The following is a 17,760-nucleotide window of genomic DNA, read 5'->3' as shown; positions in this document are numbered from 1 at the left end:
AATCATCACTCTTCCTATAGGTGCTTCAGTCACAGCACTCAACATGCTATTTGTATAATCAAAGTCTAGGTTCTATTCATTATTAAGAAACTGACTCGGGCGCCTGGGTGGCTCAGATGGTTAAGCGTCTGCCTTCGGCTCAGGTCATGATCTCAGGGTCCTGGGATTGAGTTCCGCATCGGGCTCCCTGCTCCTTGGGAGCCTGCTTCTCCCTCTGCCTCTCTCTCTCTCTGTCTCTCATGAATAAATAAATAAAATCTTAAAAAAAGAAAAGAAAAGAAAAGAAACTGACTCAAACTATTTCACAGAAGGGACAGGGGAAGGGGCAGAAACTACTGAAAAGGCCTCAAGGCAAAGTGGAACTTGGCTGGGCCAAGGCATTTCTCCCCAACTCCCAGGCCAGAGTCTTTTAGTTTTGCTCCCTAAGCTGCTACTCCATCCTCCTCCTTGTCCTTTGTTTACTTAGCTCACATAGGACCCAACATATATACTAGCCCTAACTGGCTTCTCAACATCTAAGAGTCTCCCTCAGTAAAAAGTAAGAACCTGCTGGCCACTGGTTAGCTTTGGGCCAACAGTCTATCTCTGACCCAATTAGTTGTAGCCTTGGGGATGGAGAGGGAGGCACAAGGGAGGAGCGTCTAGTATGCTTCATAGAGTTTGAGGATGACTGAAGCAGCCTGGCACAAATCCATACCCTCCAGAGATATCAAATCATGCCACTTTTCCCAAACATACCTTGCTCTTTCATACCTCCACTCCCTTGTACTGGTTTTTCTGCCTGAAATGTACTTTCCCCATATCAACCTTTTTTTCTAAGTGCATAATTCAGTAACATTTAGTACACTCACACTGTTGTGCAACCATCACCACAAATTCCACATTTCATCACTACAAAAAGAAACCCCATACCCATGAGCAGTCACTCCACATCCTCACCCCCAAGCCAACCCCAGGCAACCACTCATGCTTTCAATTCTCTCGGGTATGTATCTAGAAGTGGTTATTGGATATATTGGAATTGCTGGGTTATATGGCAATTCTAAGTTTAACTCTCTGAGAAGCTGCCAAACTGTTTTCAAAAGAGGTTGCACCATTCTACATCCCCATCAGCAATGTATGATGGTTCTAATTTCTCCACGCTCTTGCCGGGACTTGCCATCATCCATCTTTTTTATTTTAGCCATCCTAGTGGATGTGAAGTGATACCTTGCACATCAGCTTTTTCAAGAACTAGACCCATCTAGATAATCTGAGATAATCTCCCCAACTCAAGATCCTTAATCACAGCCATGAAGTCTCTTTTACCAGGTAGCGTATTTACAGGTTCCAGGGATTTCGAGTATGGACATGGGGTGGGGGTTGGGGTACTATTCCTCCTACACAGTAAATGAGGAAAGCATTTTTTTTTTTTTTAAGATTTTATTTGTCAGAGAGAGAGAGAGAGAGAGCATGAGCAGGGGGAGCGGCAGGCAGAGGGAGAAGCAGGCTCCCCGCTGAGCAGGGAGCCCGATGCGGGACTTGATCCCAGGACCCTGAGATCATGACCTGAGCGGAAGGCAGATGCTTAACCGACTGAGCCACCCAGGCGTCCCGAGGAAAGCATTTCAAAAAGGAGTGATCAACCATGTTATATGCTAACATGTCGGAAAAAAAAAAGTTAGGGATAAAGAATTGACCACTGTATTAAGTACCATAGAGGTTCTAGTAATCTTTACATGGGCAGTTTCAATGGAATTAAAATCCTCATTGGAGTGGGTTCAAGACAACAGTGTGCAGTTGGAGAACTCTTTTGAGTTTTGCTATAAAGAGCAAAGGGGATGAGTGTGGGCCAAACAGGATTTTTTTTTTTTTTTAACATGGAAGAAGTAATAGTATGTGGTAGGCTGATGGGAATGATCCAGCAGAGAGAAGTTAATGAACAAACGTCTAAATCTGTGCCCTCGGAATGGGGATGGGATCTAGTACACGACTAGAAGAGCCTGCCTTATGAAGGGCATGGACAATCTATGTGCCTGGAGGAAAGACAGCATACAAGCAGAGATGCAGGTAGTAAGAAGATGTGATGGCAGGAGCCTGTGGAAATTTCCTTGTTTCTATTTTCTAAGTTTGGGGGGGGGGGGGAAGGCCGTAAACTGAGAGAATGGGCGAAGTATTAAAATCTAAGTGTTTTCAAGGAGAGTCGAAGAGTAAATGAAATAAAGAAATGTAGCAGGACTGTCAGATGGTACTAAGGCCTATCTGAGGTCATGACTAAACACAGAGACAGAGTCGGCATGTTCAGTCGCACAAGTGCAGAGAAGGTGGCAGACTGAACTTAACCAAAAATGCAGTTTAGCCAGGCAAGTATAATGAAGCAAGAGATGGGGCAGGGCAATTTGCTGTGTAGCCAAGAGTGAATTTAACAACAGTCCACTGAATCTAAGGTAGGTAATGACCGGGAGGTGGGAAATTTAAAATAGGGAAGAGGACCAATGAACTCTAAGTCACACATGTATTGTATCCGCTTACTCTGTTCTTAACATCTACAGCTCTAACTCCTCTTCCAGACTAAGATCCTCCAAAGTGGGAAGTGTCTTCTCTTCTCATTCTTAGTACCTTAGCAGCTAAGCTTGTTTTCTGAATGGATGGATGGATGCTTACCCTTGGTCTAAGGGAAATTCCCCACACCCCAGTCCTATGATATATAAAGTTCCTCCTTTCTCACTGCTAAGAGTTTGAGTAAAAAGGTGCAATGCTTCATCAAAATCTATGGTATCAACAAATCCCTTGGAAAGGGACGAGATGCCTAATTCCTACAGTGTTGTGTCCAAGAACTAAACCACAAAACGTACCAGACGTATCCCAACTCAAGTTTACCCTTATTGAACACCTGGGTGGCATGAAATCTTTGAACTTCCCAACCTCTAATTATTTCACCTCCTTGCAGTAATTAACAGATCAGGCCTTGAGAATAGCAAGTTTTCTAAGGAGACATAAATGAAATTCAACCTGGGGTGGAGAACGATACACAGACAAAGAGCATGTAAAATAAGTTTTATTGTTCTTTAAAAGGGTTCAGGGTTTGGTTTTAAATCAGGCTGCACACCTTTCATCAGTCTGACATCTCTCTCACCATGTCAAACTGGCTTCAGCTAGCAATACTTCATTAAATCCAAAAGAAAAAAAACTTTTAATTTTGAGGAAGAAAATCCAGTTCTGAGAACAATTAACATTAGTATGTAATTTAAAACAAAATGAGGGATAATGTTTCGTGTCGCTTTATACACCCTTCTCCTCATACGGAACCAGGAATGTAATTCCCCTATCTCAGGCAGGCACTGATACTGCTGGATACCACACACACATACACACACATACACACACACTCCCCACAAACAAAAATCAGAGCATGTCAAAGGGAAAAAGTTTGTTACTGTATTGATCAAAACCCTTGAAGTCAACAAACGTCTGAGTTTAGAGGGTATGCTGTTTTGATCTTGAACCTATGTTAAAGGAATCTCTTGTCATGTTCTGAAAGAATTTTGGAGAGTACCATCATTTTTCACTTTAAAATTCTAGAAACAGTTTCAAAAAGCATTATTTTGTTTTGTTTTCTGGGATGGGAGAGGAGAGAATCTACAGATATTTATTTAGTTAAAAATCAAAACAACTCCGGCATAGGAAAGAGGCAGTTCACACGGCCAGCCAACGTCTGAGGTATCGTCAGTGTGAGACAAGGTCCCAGTCCATTCCTACTGGCCTAGCTGATCCTAAAACAATGGGAAGTTTATGACTCTGCATAGCAAATCCCAGCAAGACAAGATGACCCTAAGCCTTTATTCAAATCCTTAGAAGCAGAGCACTATTAACATTTAGATGTAGAGTGCAAGAGCCCCGATGGTCTCCTTCAACTTGCTTTGTCAATGCAGCCCGGTCACAACTGCCTTCTGCGAAGGAGCAGAACAGCTTCTCTAGATCAGCACATTGAACCTGGCAGAGAATCCGCGAAAGTAACAGTACACCATTTCATTAACAACAGTCTCTTTGCTGCTCACTGGGTTGCTTTACGTCTCTCTTCTACCCCGTATGGCCTGTGGACACATACTCACTAGGCATTGTTGGTTTAGAACCAGCAATTTTTTTTTTTTAATCTCATAAAGAACCTAGTAAGAAAATAACAAGGCAATCAGTGGTTAAACTGAACTGTACATAATGGGGCAGTTTGGAAAATACAAATCACAGGCATTTCTCAAGTCCAAAATATCCTATCTTTGCTGTTATTCCTTTCACCGTTCCTGAAAATTCATAGTACAAGTCCTAAATAAAAATTTTAAACTACCAGCATTCTCTGACATCATCAGACAGAAAATCAGAGTAATGCTACAAACCCACAATGCTAGAAAGTGTAGAAAGTGTGCTAACTCTCTGCCTGGACACTTCTTTAGTGATGGCCTGGAGTGCTCCCCTTCAGAAAACAGAAGTTTCTGGGATACCCACTTAGCTTCATTGGTTGGAAAAGAGAAAAATTCGACTCTCAGCTAAGTTCTTTGAGAAGAAAGACTATGCTTAAAATGCCATTTCCCCACTAATTTACCGAAATAAAAACCAAAACAAAAGGCTCTTGGCTACTTTGCCTAATGCTGAATAGGGTTTTCAAGAAGAAACTAACATGAACACCCCATCATCAGTAAAGACTAAAAACCACCTGGATCATATAATATATATGCCGCTGCTTTTTTTTTTTTTGGTGTTTTTTGTTTCTTTTTTTTGTTTTGTTTTTTGTTTTTTCTAAAAGTGCCCAGGTGGGCTTAAGGCTGCCAGACTGCACACACACCTACAGCAACAAGAGCTTCTCCTATTCCATCTACAACATGTATTAGGGGAAAAAAAGAGGGAAAGGGGAAAGAAGAGCAGAGGGGGAAAGTATCACCCACCACCACTGAAAGAAAGAAAGAAAAGAAAAGAAAGAAAGAAAAAGAAATGAAAAGAAAAAAGAAAACAAAGGAAAGGAAAAGACAAAAGAAAACAAAGGAAAGGAAAAGAAAAGAAAAGAAATCCCACAACAGGGAGATCTATGTGCCAAGCATAATGGAAGAGTGTGCTCCCCAAACAGATGGTTCTGCACAGGCTAATGTTCTGCTGGTTTTCCTCAGAGACCTATTTTGAAAAGTTAAAAAAGACAGGAGATTTTGATATAATTCAGTCCTGGCAGAAATTCAAACTCCAACAATTAGGAGCAAAATCATCCTTCACTGAATTAATCCCTTTTTTCTTTCTCTTTTTCTTTTCTTAAACATTTTATTCATGTTATAGAGGGATTTCTTTTTTGTTTGCTTTTTTCCAATCATTAGGAAAGTGGTTGAGGAGTACTGAATCCATCACTACTTTGGTGACACAGTTAAAGATTCCAGATTCACATTTCCAGGTACCAAGAGTTCCCTCTAAATGTACAATCAAGTCAGCCTTCGTTTACACTTCTTTCTACTGAACACAGCAGTGCCCATTGGTGTCTCTGACGCGCAATCGCATCTTAGGTCGGTATTTCTCCAGGTAAAGCAGCTGTTTGGAATTGAATGCTCCCCTTCTTTTTCTGAAAATACAAGAATGACAAACTTGATCATGTAAAAAAAAGAGCTGTCTCACTGAAATGCATTATTTATGGCCTAAGGCATTTCTAACTCCACACAGCTGAAAAAGAGCATTATTTCCTATACCGTATCACTTAAGAGAAAGGGCCGATGGGTGAGCAAGCAGTGTGTGAAGCAGCAGGCACAGATGGCATTCCTTGAACTATGTCACCTTCCTAGAGCTGCTACCATACATTTCATGCCCTCTTATCAGTCTTTTTTTTTTTTCTTAAAGAAAAGGTTGAAAGGGAAAGGACAAGATAGTGACTGCCAAAGAATTCTGGACAACAAAATAACATGGCCCATTATTCCAGACTGATGCCAAGATTGTCTGAGCAATACCATCCTGATTTTGTGCCTGAACAGGTCACTTAAGAGGCACAGGTGGTTAACTCCTTCTCTATGGATTCTTCCTTGCCTCTTGGTCATAGCTGCATTTGGAAGGTATTTTAGATATCCATTAAAAGAGTCACTAGATCACTTAGACTACTACCTAGCTATTCATTTTAAAGTTTCCTAGATATTCAAGTCATATACTGGACATATTCTACAGTGTCCAAATTTGCCAGCTAAATTAGCAAATCTTTAAATCTGGGAGCCAACAGTACTATTACGAGTCTCTCTACCACTTGTTCCTTTTGATTTCTTCAATCAATCTTTTAAGCCGACAAATTATTCCATACTACAAAGGGTACTTTCCATAATTCCTTCTTCTTGTATGGTCTTGCTTTATGTGTTTCTGAACATAAAACTTCATACTCACTGTCTTATAAACTGAACTGCATCTTCATACTTCATTCCACATTCAATCAAAGCAAGTGCAACCAGCACAGGTGCCCTACAGAGAGAAACTCATTTGTAAATACCCACAAGTCTTTGGAATTAAAGGATTTTTTTTTTTTAAAGATTTTATTTATTTATTTGAGAGACAGAGTGAGTGAGAGAGGGGTGAGGGGGAAGCAGACTCCCCGCTCAGCAGGGAGGCCGATGCGGGGCTCAATCCCAGAACTCGGGGATTATGACCTGAGCCAAAGGCAGACACCTAACCGACTGAGCCACCCAGGCGCACTGAAAGACTTTTTTTAAAACCCAGGATTACGTATTACCAAAACAATGCAAAGCTTGAGCTTTCCTTTTTTCCCTTATATCAAAATATCTGTTTTCCCTATACAGTAAAAATGTCTGTATCATGATAGTGTCTATGGTGTCATCCACTTTTAGTAAAGCACTAAGTTCTACATCTTCATTAAGAGATCTTTATTCTTGGGGCACCTGGGTGGCTCAGACAGTCAAGTGTCCGACTCTTGATTTCAGCTCACATCATGATCTCAGTGTTGTGAGATCAAGCCCTGTGTGAGGCTCCATACTGCATGAAGCCTGCTTAAGATTCCCTCTCCCTATCCTTCTGCCCCTCCCTGCTCCCCTGCGGGCATGCACTCGCTCTCTAAAAAAAAAAAAGATCTTTATTCTTTAAAACATCACATTATTATCTCAAATTTACACATTTTTTGTCATCAAAAATTCATTGGTCTTTAACCATCATCACACAGTAAGGAAAAAAAAAATGACCAAATGTGTCATCTATATTGAGTATCTCAGAAATTTCATTACAAATCCATTTTAATATCTTTTCCTCATCAAATACTAAAAAGGGGCTAGATTTCTTCAACAGATTATCCTTTCTGTGAGCTACTAGAGTGTCAGAGAATTGGTCATTAGGAACAGTTCTCTATGTAAGTATGTGGGTTTTGTTTTGTTTTGTTTTTACATCTAACAAGGGACACTGAGGCCTGAGCAGGTCTCAACCTGTCTGTGGTTTGGGAATACTATATGCTTCATAAAGCAAAGTAGAGGGTTTGTCTTCTGGGAAGACAAAGCTGTCTTCTCCTCTGAAAAAGTCTCCAACATAGTTGGATTTGGCATCTTCTAGGAATAGGAAGGCAGGGATTGAGGCCTCATGAGTCTGGGTTTACAGCTGAGGTAGAGAGAGAAGACAGTGGTTATAACCAGAAAGTCCAGGTGAGCTGTAGTTACCTCCAGGACTCGTCACTATTAACACCCACTCTGGGTTTCAGGACAGTCACAGAAATAGATTCCTTAACAATAAAATAACAGTAATACACACACAGACAAAAATCTAGCAAGGGAAATGATGTTTTAAAATGTCCACTACATGGCACCAACTTTGGACTACCTGCTAGGATAGCTACCAGTTACCAAACTGCCCAAGTCAAGTTAGAACACTACCTTCACCCTTCAGAATAAGGACTGGAACTTCTGACCCTGAAGAAGAAACTGTACCATACTAAACTGCACAAAAAGGAAAAGAGCAAACAAAAGGGCTGAGCAGGGGTAATAACCTGAGTCACCACCACCTTGAGGCAACAGCAGCCTGCACTAATGTTCTGAGTCAAAGTGCACATCATAAACTGGCATTTAATCTGCTCTTGATGAGAGTGTTGCAACACCATTCCATGCAATGCTCAAGGAAAAAGGTTTTAAAATCAAAGTTACTTTTCATTCTCCATACATCTCCTTTCAGAAGTTTAAAGTTCAGCCATCTGCTCTGCACCTATTAACTTCCCATTCATCTCAATCCAAAATTAACCACATATAGATTCTTCAGAATCTAAAATTATTTTAATTTTGTTGCCCATTTCAAAGACCTAAGCCTCTGAATATGTGAAATAATAAGGATAAAAACTCACACTGAATTAACCAATTTTTAGCTCAAATATAAGATAATTACATTAAATCAGTTTCAAAACAATTTCTGAGCCATCATCCACTAAATCTATTATGGGCACCAGAATCAGACAACCCACGAAACACAAAAAGCTGTCTTAAAAACCATTACACCAGCTTCTGCTCTCATTTTCTTTTCCTTCAGGCAATTTAATATTTGGTGTAATAAATACAAACTTCTACCAAAGTTAAATTTTTGATAATGAATTCTGGGACAAAAAGGTAAGAGCTTACCTTCCCAATCCTGCAACACAATGCACTGCAACACAGCAACCTGGCTCCTCACGAAATTTGGTTTTTAACAGGTTTAGCCAATCGTCTACTATCTGATTAGGGGGTGGTGCTCCGTCATCAAATGGCCAATCCTGGAAAGAAAAGATCTTTTACATTAAATTGTTATTTTCTGCAGGATAGTATCTAATGCAGAATAGCTGTATAGAACACAGGGTGGATCTAACTTAACTGTATTCTTCTTTTTTTTTTTTTTTAGGGGGTGGGTAGAGAGAGGGAGGCAGAGAGAGAGAGAGAGAATCTTAAGCAGACTCCACGCCCAGCACCGAGCCCAATGCAGGGCTCAATCTCACAACCCTGAGATCATGACCTGAGCCAAAATCAAGAGTTGGACACTTAACCGACTGAGCCATCCAGGTGCCCCTACATATCTATTCTTTTTTTTTTTTTAAGATTTTATTTATTTGAGAGAGAGAGAGCACACAAGCAGGGGGAGGGGCAGAGGGAGAGGGAGAGGGAGAAGCAGACTCCCTGCTGAACAGGGAGCCCGACGCAGGACTAGATCCCAGGACCCTGAGATCATGACCTAAGCCGAAGGCAGATGCTTAACCAACTGAGCCACCCAGGCCCCCCAATATATACCTATTCTTAATAACACAATTCTCATCACTGCTGAAAAGTTTTTTCTAAGATCAAAATCCATGTGTGCCAAGGAACTCAGCCTTCTCAATGACATGTTGTCAGCACTGTAAGCATCTAATTTTATCTTACAGAAATCTCTTATCAGAGTGATAAGAAACTAGTGTTCTTCAAATATTTTATCTGAATAAAGCAATAATTAGACATTATAGAGAAAACTCTAATTAGGGCCTCGGCAAAGTAAGAGAGAATACAACACCTGTCAATATAATTTAAAGGTCCACTCTGGCAAAGAAGCATACCAACTAGTATCTCATTGATCTCTACGAATATTTTGAGGATTATCCCCCAAATAGTTCTAAGCTATGATGCCTTTTCTTTAGAGAAAGGCTCTCTCATAAGAAATCTCCAGTAGTTAGCATATCATAACAGAAATATACTACCATCTTTGTGCTTGTCTATTTTAAAAAAGGGGAGGGGAGCACCTGGGTGGCTCAGTCAGTTAAGCATCTGCCTTCAGCTTGGGTCATGATCCCAGGGCTCCCTGCTTGGTGTGGAGTCTACTTCTCCCTCTCCCTCTGCCGTGTGTCTGGCTCCCGTGTGTCTGGCTCCCTGCTTGGTGAGGAGTCTACTTCTCCCTCTCCCTCTGCCCCCCCCCCACTTGTGCACACGCTCTAATAAATAAAATCTTTAAAAATAAATAAATAAATAACCAAGTAGTAAATATTTTTAAAGCTCTGCCTAAATTATACAGATCCCATCTAACAAGCACAAGTGCCACATGATAGGGTCCTGAGCAAATGGAGACCTTTTTCTCAAATATCCCTTTCTCTTTTTATATTCATCGATTTGTGTATGTTTGTGTTTTTAAGTAATCTCTACCCCCAACGTGGGGCTGAAACTCACAACTCCAAGATCGAGAGTAGCATGTTCTACTGACTGAGCCAGCCAGGCGCCCCTTGGGTTGTTTTTTAATTAAGACCAACCCCATGTGCATATAGGCAGGGTTTATCTTCCTTTCTACCTGGCAAAAGGGCCTAAGAAACCAACATAAATCAGCTTTAAAGAACGAGGGGAAGGGAATTCACATTTTGCATTCCCTCTCTCCCATCTAGCTTCAAGGACAGAAATGCAAAAACGCTGGGAATTTTTTTTAAAACATAAGATTATTCTAATGAGATTGGATGAGGACACTTTAAGATGCTAGAGAAAGAAAAGTGACAAAGCACTAAATTGATTCTCCACTCATTATGGGCACCACTAGAACACTTCATGTAGCCCATTAGCCGTGACAACACATTATGTTTGATTTGTCAACTACACCCCATAATTAAAGGGCTGTCAGTGTTATCATTACAAATGTCACTAAGTTTAACTGTAAATAGCAGTAAAACCAGTAAGCAAGTACCTTAGTTGAGAGCTTACTTCCTCTAATACTCCCTAAAATACACCCAGTTAAGTAACAATAATATGAAACATGCTTCACTTACTCATATAAAGCAGTTTCTATCAAAAAAAATCATTAAAGGGGTGCCTGGGTGGCTCAGTTGTTAAGCGTCTGCCTTCGGCTCAGGTCATGATCCCAGGGTCCTGGGATCGAGCCCCGCATCGGGCTCCCTGCTCCGCAGGAAGCCTGCTTCTCCCTCTCCCACTCCCCCTGCTTGTGTTCCTGCTCTTGCTATCTCTCTCTCTGTCAAATAAAAAAAATCATTAAAATAATTATTTAGAACTGTCTGAACTTCAAAGTGACAACTGAAACCACCGTTAGTCTTTTCCAATATGCCTCTGAGTTGCAAGAACATTAGTCAAAAGATTTGTAAGGTCTTATTTTGGGGACAACCTCTTATAAAGTATTCCAGGGGCACCTGGGTGGCTCAGTCAGGTGAGCATCTGACTCTTGGTTTCGGCTCAGGTCATGACCTCAGGGTCATGAGATCAAGCCCCTCATAAGGTTCCCCACTCAGCACAGAGTCTGCCTGAGATTCTTTCTCTCTTCTCCCTCTGCCCCTCCCCCCACACTCGCACTCTCTCTTTCTCACTCTAAAATAAATAAATAAATAAAATCTATAAAGTATTCCAAACCTTCTTCACTTAGCAAAAGTAGATTAACAATCCACTTAAAATCTCTGGAAAAAGCAAAGAAATTCCAAGGTTAATTCTAAATGTCCTTCTTGTTTAAAAGTTTAAGTTAGACCTTTAATTTTATCTGATCACAGCTACTTAAATCGAAAGTGTAGATTTAAAGGTGTAGAATAAATCCCAGACCTACCATTATCTTTGACAAACTGGTTCAAGTTAAAGCTTTAGTTCATTTCTATCTCATAAAGGTGTTTACCAACATTATTAATTCAAACAAACTACAGTCAATCCACAGTTCATTTTCTCACACATGCCATCTGTCAAAACAAACTGATTTCTCATCTGCCCACTGGAGAACATACTCACAATACAGGAAAAAGAACTCGTAGTCAGCCTAGTTTCAGAAGTTAAAATTTTGTTTTTATATTTTTAAACACAGGGTTACGTTTTATACATGTTTATATGTATCCCCAGTGATTTCCAGCCAGGGCACCTTAAAGTCCTTTAGAAATGGGAATGAAAGCAAATTACTACCATACCATTCTATTAAAATACATTTTTAAAAAACATAATGCTTGGCTATTTAGTTTTTTGTTTTCACCAAAATGGAGGTGAGGAAACTTTGTGGATCAGATATGAGACAACTGCCTTACCAACAGGACATTTATTTTCTTTGCATGAACTGCCTTCCCAACTACTGACCAATGCATAAAGACTACAGAACTACCTCTCAATAAAAAATAGGAACATAACCTTGTACCAGTATCTTATTACTTTCTTCCTAAACAACTACTTAAAAACTCTCCAGTTCTCTTCCTACAACACTGTCTTCCCACGATTAAATCAAAGAACTCTAAGACACCTAAGACTACAAGGTCATTTCATTACATGCTCTTGCGGTTTAGACAACTATTTAGGCAAGAAGGTACAAAATTTTACCTAACCTGAGGCTCCTGTTTCCAATAAATGAAATAGTGTATTTAGGGACTAAGGAGGAATTTAAAATAATTCCAATCACTTCATGTTCAAACTGAAAACCTTCTTAGAACCTACCACAAAGTATCAGAAACTATGCCTTCTCCCTCTCCCTTAACCTCTTCTCCAGCCTTTCTGTCCCCTATAGGTTATCCACGAAATAGTAACTAATTAGTACTTGCAAAATCAGACAGAATACAGCTGACCCTCAAACAACACAGGTTTGAACTGTGTGGGTCCACCTACATGCAGATTTTTTTCCAATAAACACAGTATAGTACTATAAATGTATTTTCTCTTTTTAAATAAAATTTTCTTTTCTCTAGCTAACTTTATTGTAAGAATATAGTATATAATACATGTAACATACAAAATATGTGTTAATGGCCTGTTTATGCTATTGGTAAGGTTTCTGGTTAACAGTAGGCTATTAGTAGTTAAGTTTTTGGAAAGTCAAAAGTTATATGTGGATTTCTGACTATGTGGGGGTTGGTGTCCCTAACCCCACATTCAAGGGCCAACTGTATTTCCATGTGACTTAAGAATTTCTGATGGAAATTACTTTCAGTTAGATTCAAACCAGTAGCCTAGATACAAAAGCTAAATATTGCAATAATTTCCTAGAGAAAATAAAATACAAATTTCCATTTTCTTGAAATAAGTGTACACTCAATTTTGCTTTTCATTTGTTGAAAATACTCTGCATATATAAACTTCAAGGGCACAAATGGACAAAACTGCCAATCCAAACATTTTTAAAGATTGTTATCAACACTGTATCTCCTATAAGCTTAAAAAAGCATACTACTGAGTGCCCAGTTTTAAAAATAGTTAAGTTTAAAAGGTACTAGTTGTTTGTAGTGAAAAATTAAAACACTACACACTCACTAGAACGTGGATTCCTTCTTTTTCAACTGGAGCTTTATCATATGTAGCATCACAAACTCGAACCAAAGTTGTCACTCCATACTTCTTAAGTTCCTTTAAAGAAGAATATAAGGGAACATACTTTTAGAATCTGCAACCAAAACTTTGAAAATGTACTATTATAAACTGAAGCAATGAGACATCATTCTTAGACAAAGATAAAAGTCGTTCTCATGGGGCGCCTGGGTGGCTCAGTTGGTTAAGCAACTGCCTTCGGCTCAGGTCATGATCCTGGAGTCCCGGGATCAAGTTCCACATCGGGCTCCCTGCTCAGCAGGGAGTCTGCTTCTCCCTCTCCCGCTCCCCCCTCTTGTGCTCTCTCTCTCTCAAATAAATAAATAAAATCTTTAAAAAAAAAAATCATTCTCATGGTGGCAACATATAGAATGGACACTCAAGCTTAGTGGAAGCATCAACACAATTACCTTTATAAAGGACAATTTGGTAACATATCACAAAAACTATAAAAGCACATATAAACTTTGACCTAGAAATTCTACTTCTGAGAATTTATACTAACAAAGTAATTAAAGATATACCCAAAGATTTAGGTACCAGTGTGTTCAGCATGGGCTGTTTGGAATGGTAAAAAGATGGAAACATGAATGGTCCAAAACAGGGGAACAGTTACAGAGTATGGCACATCCATACAGGACACTATGACAGCTATAAAAATAATATTAAAAAGGTTGGGGGAAGATTTTTTTAAAATATAGTGTGATCCTGGGGCGCCTGGATGTCTGTCGTTAAGCATCTGCCTTCGGCTCAGGTCATGATCCCAGGGTCCTGGGATCGAGCCCTGCATCAGGCTCCCTGCTCCATGGGGAGCCTGCTTCTCCCTCTCCCACTCCCCCTGCACGTGCTCCCTCTCTCGCTGTGTCTCTGTCAAATAAATAAATAAAAATCTTTAAAAAATATAGAGAGAGAGAGTGTGATCCTATCTATATATATATATAAATAAATATACACATATATGCAGAGAAAAACATCCAGAAGCCAGGTATTAAGAGTTAAGAATTTTCAAATTGTCTTTTGTTTATGTGTATCTTCTGATTTTTACACAGTAAGTACTTATTGCTTTTTTAATTTAAAGAAACAAAAGTAGGGCGCCTGGCTGTCTCAGTCAGTGGAGCATGCAACTCTTGATCTTGAGGTTTTAAAGTTCAAGCCCCACAATGGGTGTAGAGGTTACTTAAAAATCTTTAAAAAAATAAGATAAAATGAAAGAAACAAAAGTAATCTTGAAATTAAGATTAAAAAGTGGTATATTACAAAGCCAACAAACATACCATTACAACAGCCAGAAGCCTTGCTCCTTTAAAACTTTTCCTACTGTAATGCCTAATCCAGTGACCACCTATCTTCAATGGGCCACCAACATCTTTTTATAGTTGCAGGACAGTGGCCTCTGCCACTTTTGGAGTCTATGACCAAGGAATCCACAGGCTGAAAATAGTATCACATAATTCAACCAGGCTTAAAGATGACTGAACAACCTAAGGGCACACAGGCCTGGAATCAACTTGTACACTGTGTACACAAAGTTAAGAAGCTCTGGGAATTAGAAGTATAAAGAGCAGGAATAGTGACATCCTACAAGAAGTGTCCATCCATCATTTGATTATCTAAAGAGTAAAGTTATTTTAATTGCTAAAGAACTTTATTTTTCACAGAAAGGCCTTCTTCTAAAACAGACTCAGGAAAGTTGTTAGTATTACATGCAGTCAGTAATTTTAAAACATTTCAAAATACAGATAAAATCCTATTAAAATGAACTCCATAGTTGCCATTCACGGAAAGGTTATAGAAATTTTTATAGTAGGGCGCCTGGGTGGCTCAGTTGGTTAAGCAACTGCCTTCGGCTCAGGTCATGATCCTGGAGTCCCGGGATCGAGTCCCACATCAGGCTCCCTGCTCAGCAGGGAGTCTGCTTCTCCCTCTGACCCTCCTCCCTCTCATGCTCTCTGTCTCTCATTCTCTCTCTCGCAAATAAATAAAATCTTAAAAAAAAAATTTAAAAAAGAAAAAAAGAAATTTTTATAGTAAATATTTGTGTCCTTAAGCAAGTCAAAACCTCTTCTGAACTCAGTTTTGCCATCTGTAAAATGCGAGGGGTAGATTAATAATCCCTAGGAGTTCATTCAGCTAAGTCTACTCCATAAATATAGCAGAGAAAATGAAGGATCTGACATAAAAATGTTACCTATAAAACAATGAATCATGGAACACTACATCAAAAACTAATGATGTAATGTGTGGTGATTAACGTAACAATAAAAAAGTTTTTAAAAAATGTTACCTATAATACCTCTCCTCCCTGTAAGGTTCTGACCCTTGTATATGATGTTTACTATTGCTAAGTAGGTCTGGAGTAGGTTTTTATCAAAACTGGCTAGAATATTTGAGGCAGACACGGGTTTTTGAGTCAAGAGACAGTTCTACCATATGCTGTGTACCTTTAGGCAAATTACTAAATTACCAAACTGCCCTGAAACTCAGTTTCCTCATCTGTAGGAGGGAGATAATACCAGTACCTATACCGCATAGGGCTATTTTCAGTAGTAAATGATACAATGCATAAAACTGCTTATTGCAATGTTGGATACATATACTAAGAGTTCAATAAATGTTAATTATTTTTATTACTAAAAATATGAACTGCTAACTATGTAGAAAGGATATAAAAAAAAAACCTACTAGATAATCTCTAAGGTCTCCCCAAATTCCATAAATGTTCTTTTTTAAAAGTCTGTTGTAACTAATTCAACCCAATTCAAACAAAGATTGGTAGGATGACCATCCATATTCTAAACATGAAATAAATGGCCTTGTGTTAAGAGATTTCTTCATAATACTGTTCATTTGTAACTTTACCTATAAATCAATCCAAAAAGTAGACCATACTACAATCTTACCTCTGTGAACTTGTTGAGGGTAGCATTGGTAGGGTTGTGAGTTATCAGAAAACGCATATTCTCATAGGAGATCTCCACAGGGGCTGGACGGTTCATTATGGCAAATAAAAAGTGTGAGCGTGCGTGTGTGGGTGTGATGGGGAAAATGAAAAAAAAAAAAAAATCAATAAATCTTGAAATGTTTCACAGCAGAAAACATTAAAAAGACCACTAAAATGCCTAATATTGATCAGTGTTTTCTCTATTCAACTTGTTTATTCTTTAAGAAGCTTCTCTCTTCAAGGTAAGCAGAAGTATTTAGAATCCACTTGAATCCAAATTCAACTTGGGCCTCAATGTCTGCAGATGGATACCTTCGGACTCCAAAAAAATCCAACTACATACAAAACTTAAGTAGCCTTTACTACATTTAGGCACTAGTGAGACAAGTTAAAAGTGTAGGTTGCTTTCCACTTTTGTTTACTTGATGCTTAATTTTACTGGAGTCATTAAAAGAAATATGCTTGCAATAAAAAAAAAAAAAAGCCAACTATTTCTGAGGCCAGTCTCGGTGTCCAGAGTCTTCAAGGCAATGTTAATTATGGCACATAGAACCCCCAAGCTCACTTGTCAGCGAAAACGCTGTGCTGAGCCTGGCAGAAGTCTGCCCTCACGCTCAGAATCGCCATAAATGTGCAACGTATATTCCAACGAAAAACCTAGAGGAGAAAAACATACGTAAAATGAACTGGAGATTGACAGCACAGTAAACATGATGCTCAAAGTCAAGAATACGTTCTCCGTGAGTCCAAAGACATCTGAAATGCCACTAATTCTAAATTACTGTCATCTACGAAGACTAGGATAAAAATGTATACCAAGAGTTTTAAGTCAGAAAATTCAAAAGTATGTCTTTCCTTTTTCAAAAGGGGGTTCAACAAAATTTCTGTTAGGTTATTTGTAACTCAAGTCATTTTTTTTTTTTTAAGATTTTATTTATTCATTTGAGACACAGAGAGAGAGAGAAAGCATGAGCAGGGAGAGAGGCAGAGGGAGAGGGAGAAGCAGGTTCCTCGCTGAGCCAGGAGCCTGATGTAGAGCTCGATCCCAGGACCCTGGGATCATGACCTGAGCCAAAAGCAGGCGCTTAACCATCTGAGCCACCCAGATGCCCCATTCAAGTCATTTTTAAGTGACCTTATTTTTAAATTCATTTAAAAGATTTATTAAAAGATCCTTAAAGAAACCTTCCCTCCACAGACTCTTCATAAAGTTCACAATGATCTTACTCTTCTGCTGTGATGGTTAAGTCCTTCACATATACACTTTGCTTAAGATAAGATACATCTGTAGGGGCGCCTGGATGGCTCAGTCGGTTAAGCGTCTGCCTTCGGCTCAGGTCATGATCCCAGGGTCCTGGGATCGAGCCCCGCGTCGGAGCCTGCTTCTCCCTCTCCCACTGCTGTTTCCCCTGCTTGTGTTCTCTCTCTCTGTCAAGTAAATAAAATCTTAAGAAAATAAAATAAAATAAGATACATCTGTAAGTAGATGAAGGGCATTTACCAAAATTCCACTTTGAGGATGTAATTCCTTCTATCCAAAGTATATGCATTGGCCCCCAATTATAACACTAGTCCATAAAGTACTTTTCAAAAAATTAA

The 17,760-nt window shown here is 39.3% G+C and overlaps 1 protein-coding gene across 3 annotated transcripts in view; it reads right to left on the bottom strand.

The window, feature by feature from the left end:
* Window positions 1-3,021: 3,021 nt before the first annotated feature.
* PTP4A2 (protein tyrosine phosphatase 4A2) overlaps window positions 3,022-17,760 on the bottom strand; it is a 28,672-nt gene continuing 13,933 nt past the window's right edge. Inside the window, exons 1-6 of one of the 3 annotated variants that reach the window (XM_078073483.1) lie at window positions 17,389-17,407; window positions 16,121-16,818; window positions 13,167-13,259; window positions 8,589-8,719; window positions 6,373-6,447; window positions 3,022-5,572 (exon numbers count right to left, since the gene is read on the bottom strand). In XM_078073483.1, the coding sequence (XP_077929609.1) occupies window positions 5,464-5,572; window positions 6,373-6,447; window positions 8,589-8,719; window positions 13,167-13,259; window positions 16,121-16,216 (504 nt within the window). In that variant the 5' untranslated portion in view covers window positions 16,217-16,818; window positions 17,389-17,407 and the 3' untranslated portion in view covers window positions 3,022-5,463. Of the gene's footprint in view, window positions 5,573-6,372; window positions 6,448-8,588; window positions 8,720-13,166; window positions 13,260-16,120; window positions 16,819-17,388; window positions 17,408-17,760 lie in introns of those variants that run through there. The other 2 variants (XM_036081840.2, XM_078073484.1) reach the window with 2 other exon arrangements.

This window comes from Halichoerus grypus, chromosome 5 (assembly GCF_964656455.1).
Source record: "Halichoerus grypus chromosome 5, mHalGry1.hap1.1, whole genome shotgun sequence".
Lineage (NCBI taxonomy): Eukaryota > Metazoa > Chordata > Mammalia > Carnivora > Phocidae > Halichoerus > Halichoerus grypus.
The sequence above is the reverse complement of the archived record's forward strand: the minus strand, read 5'-3'. Positions and strand labels throughout refer to the sequence as shown.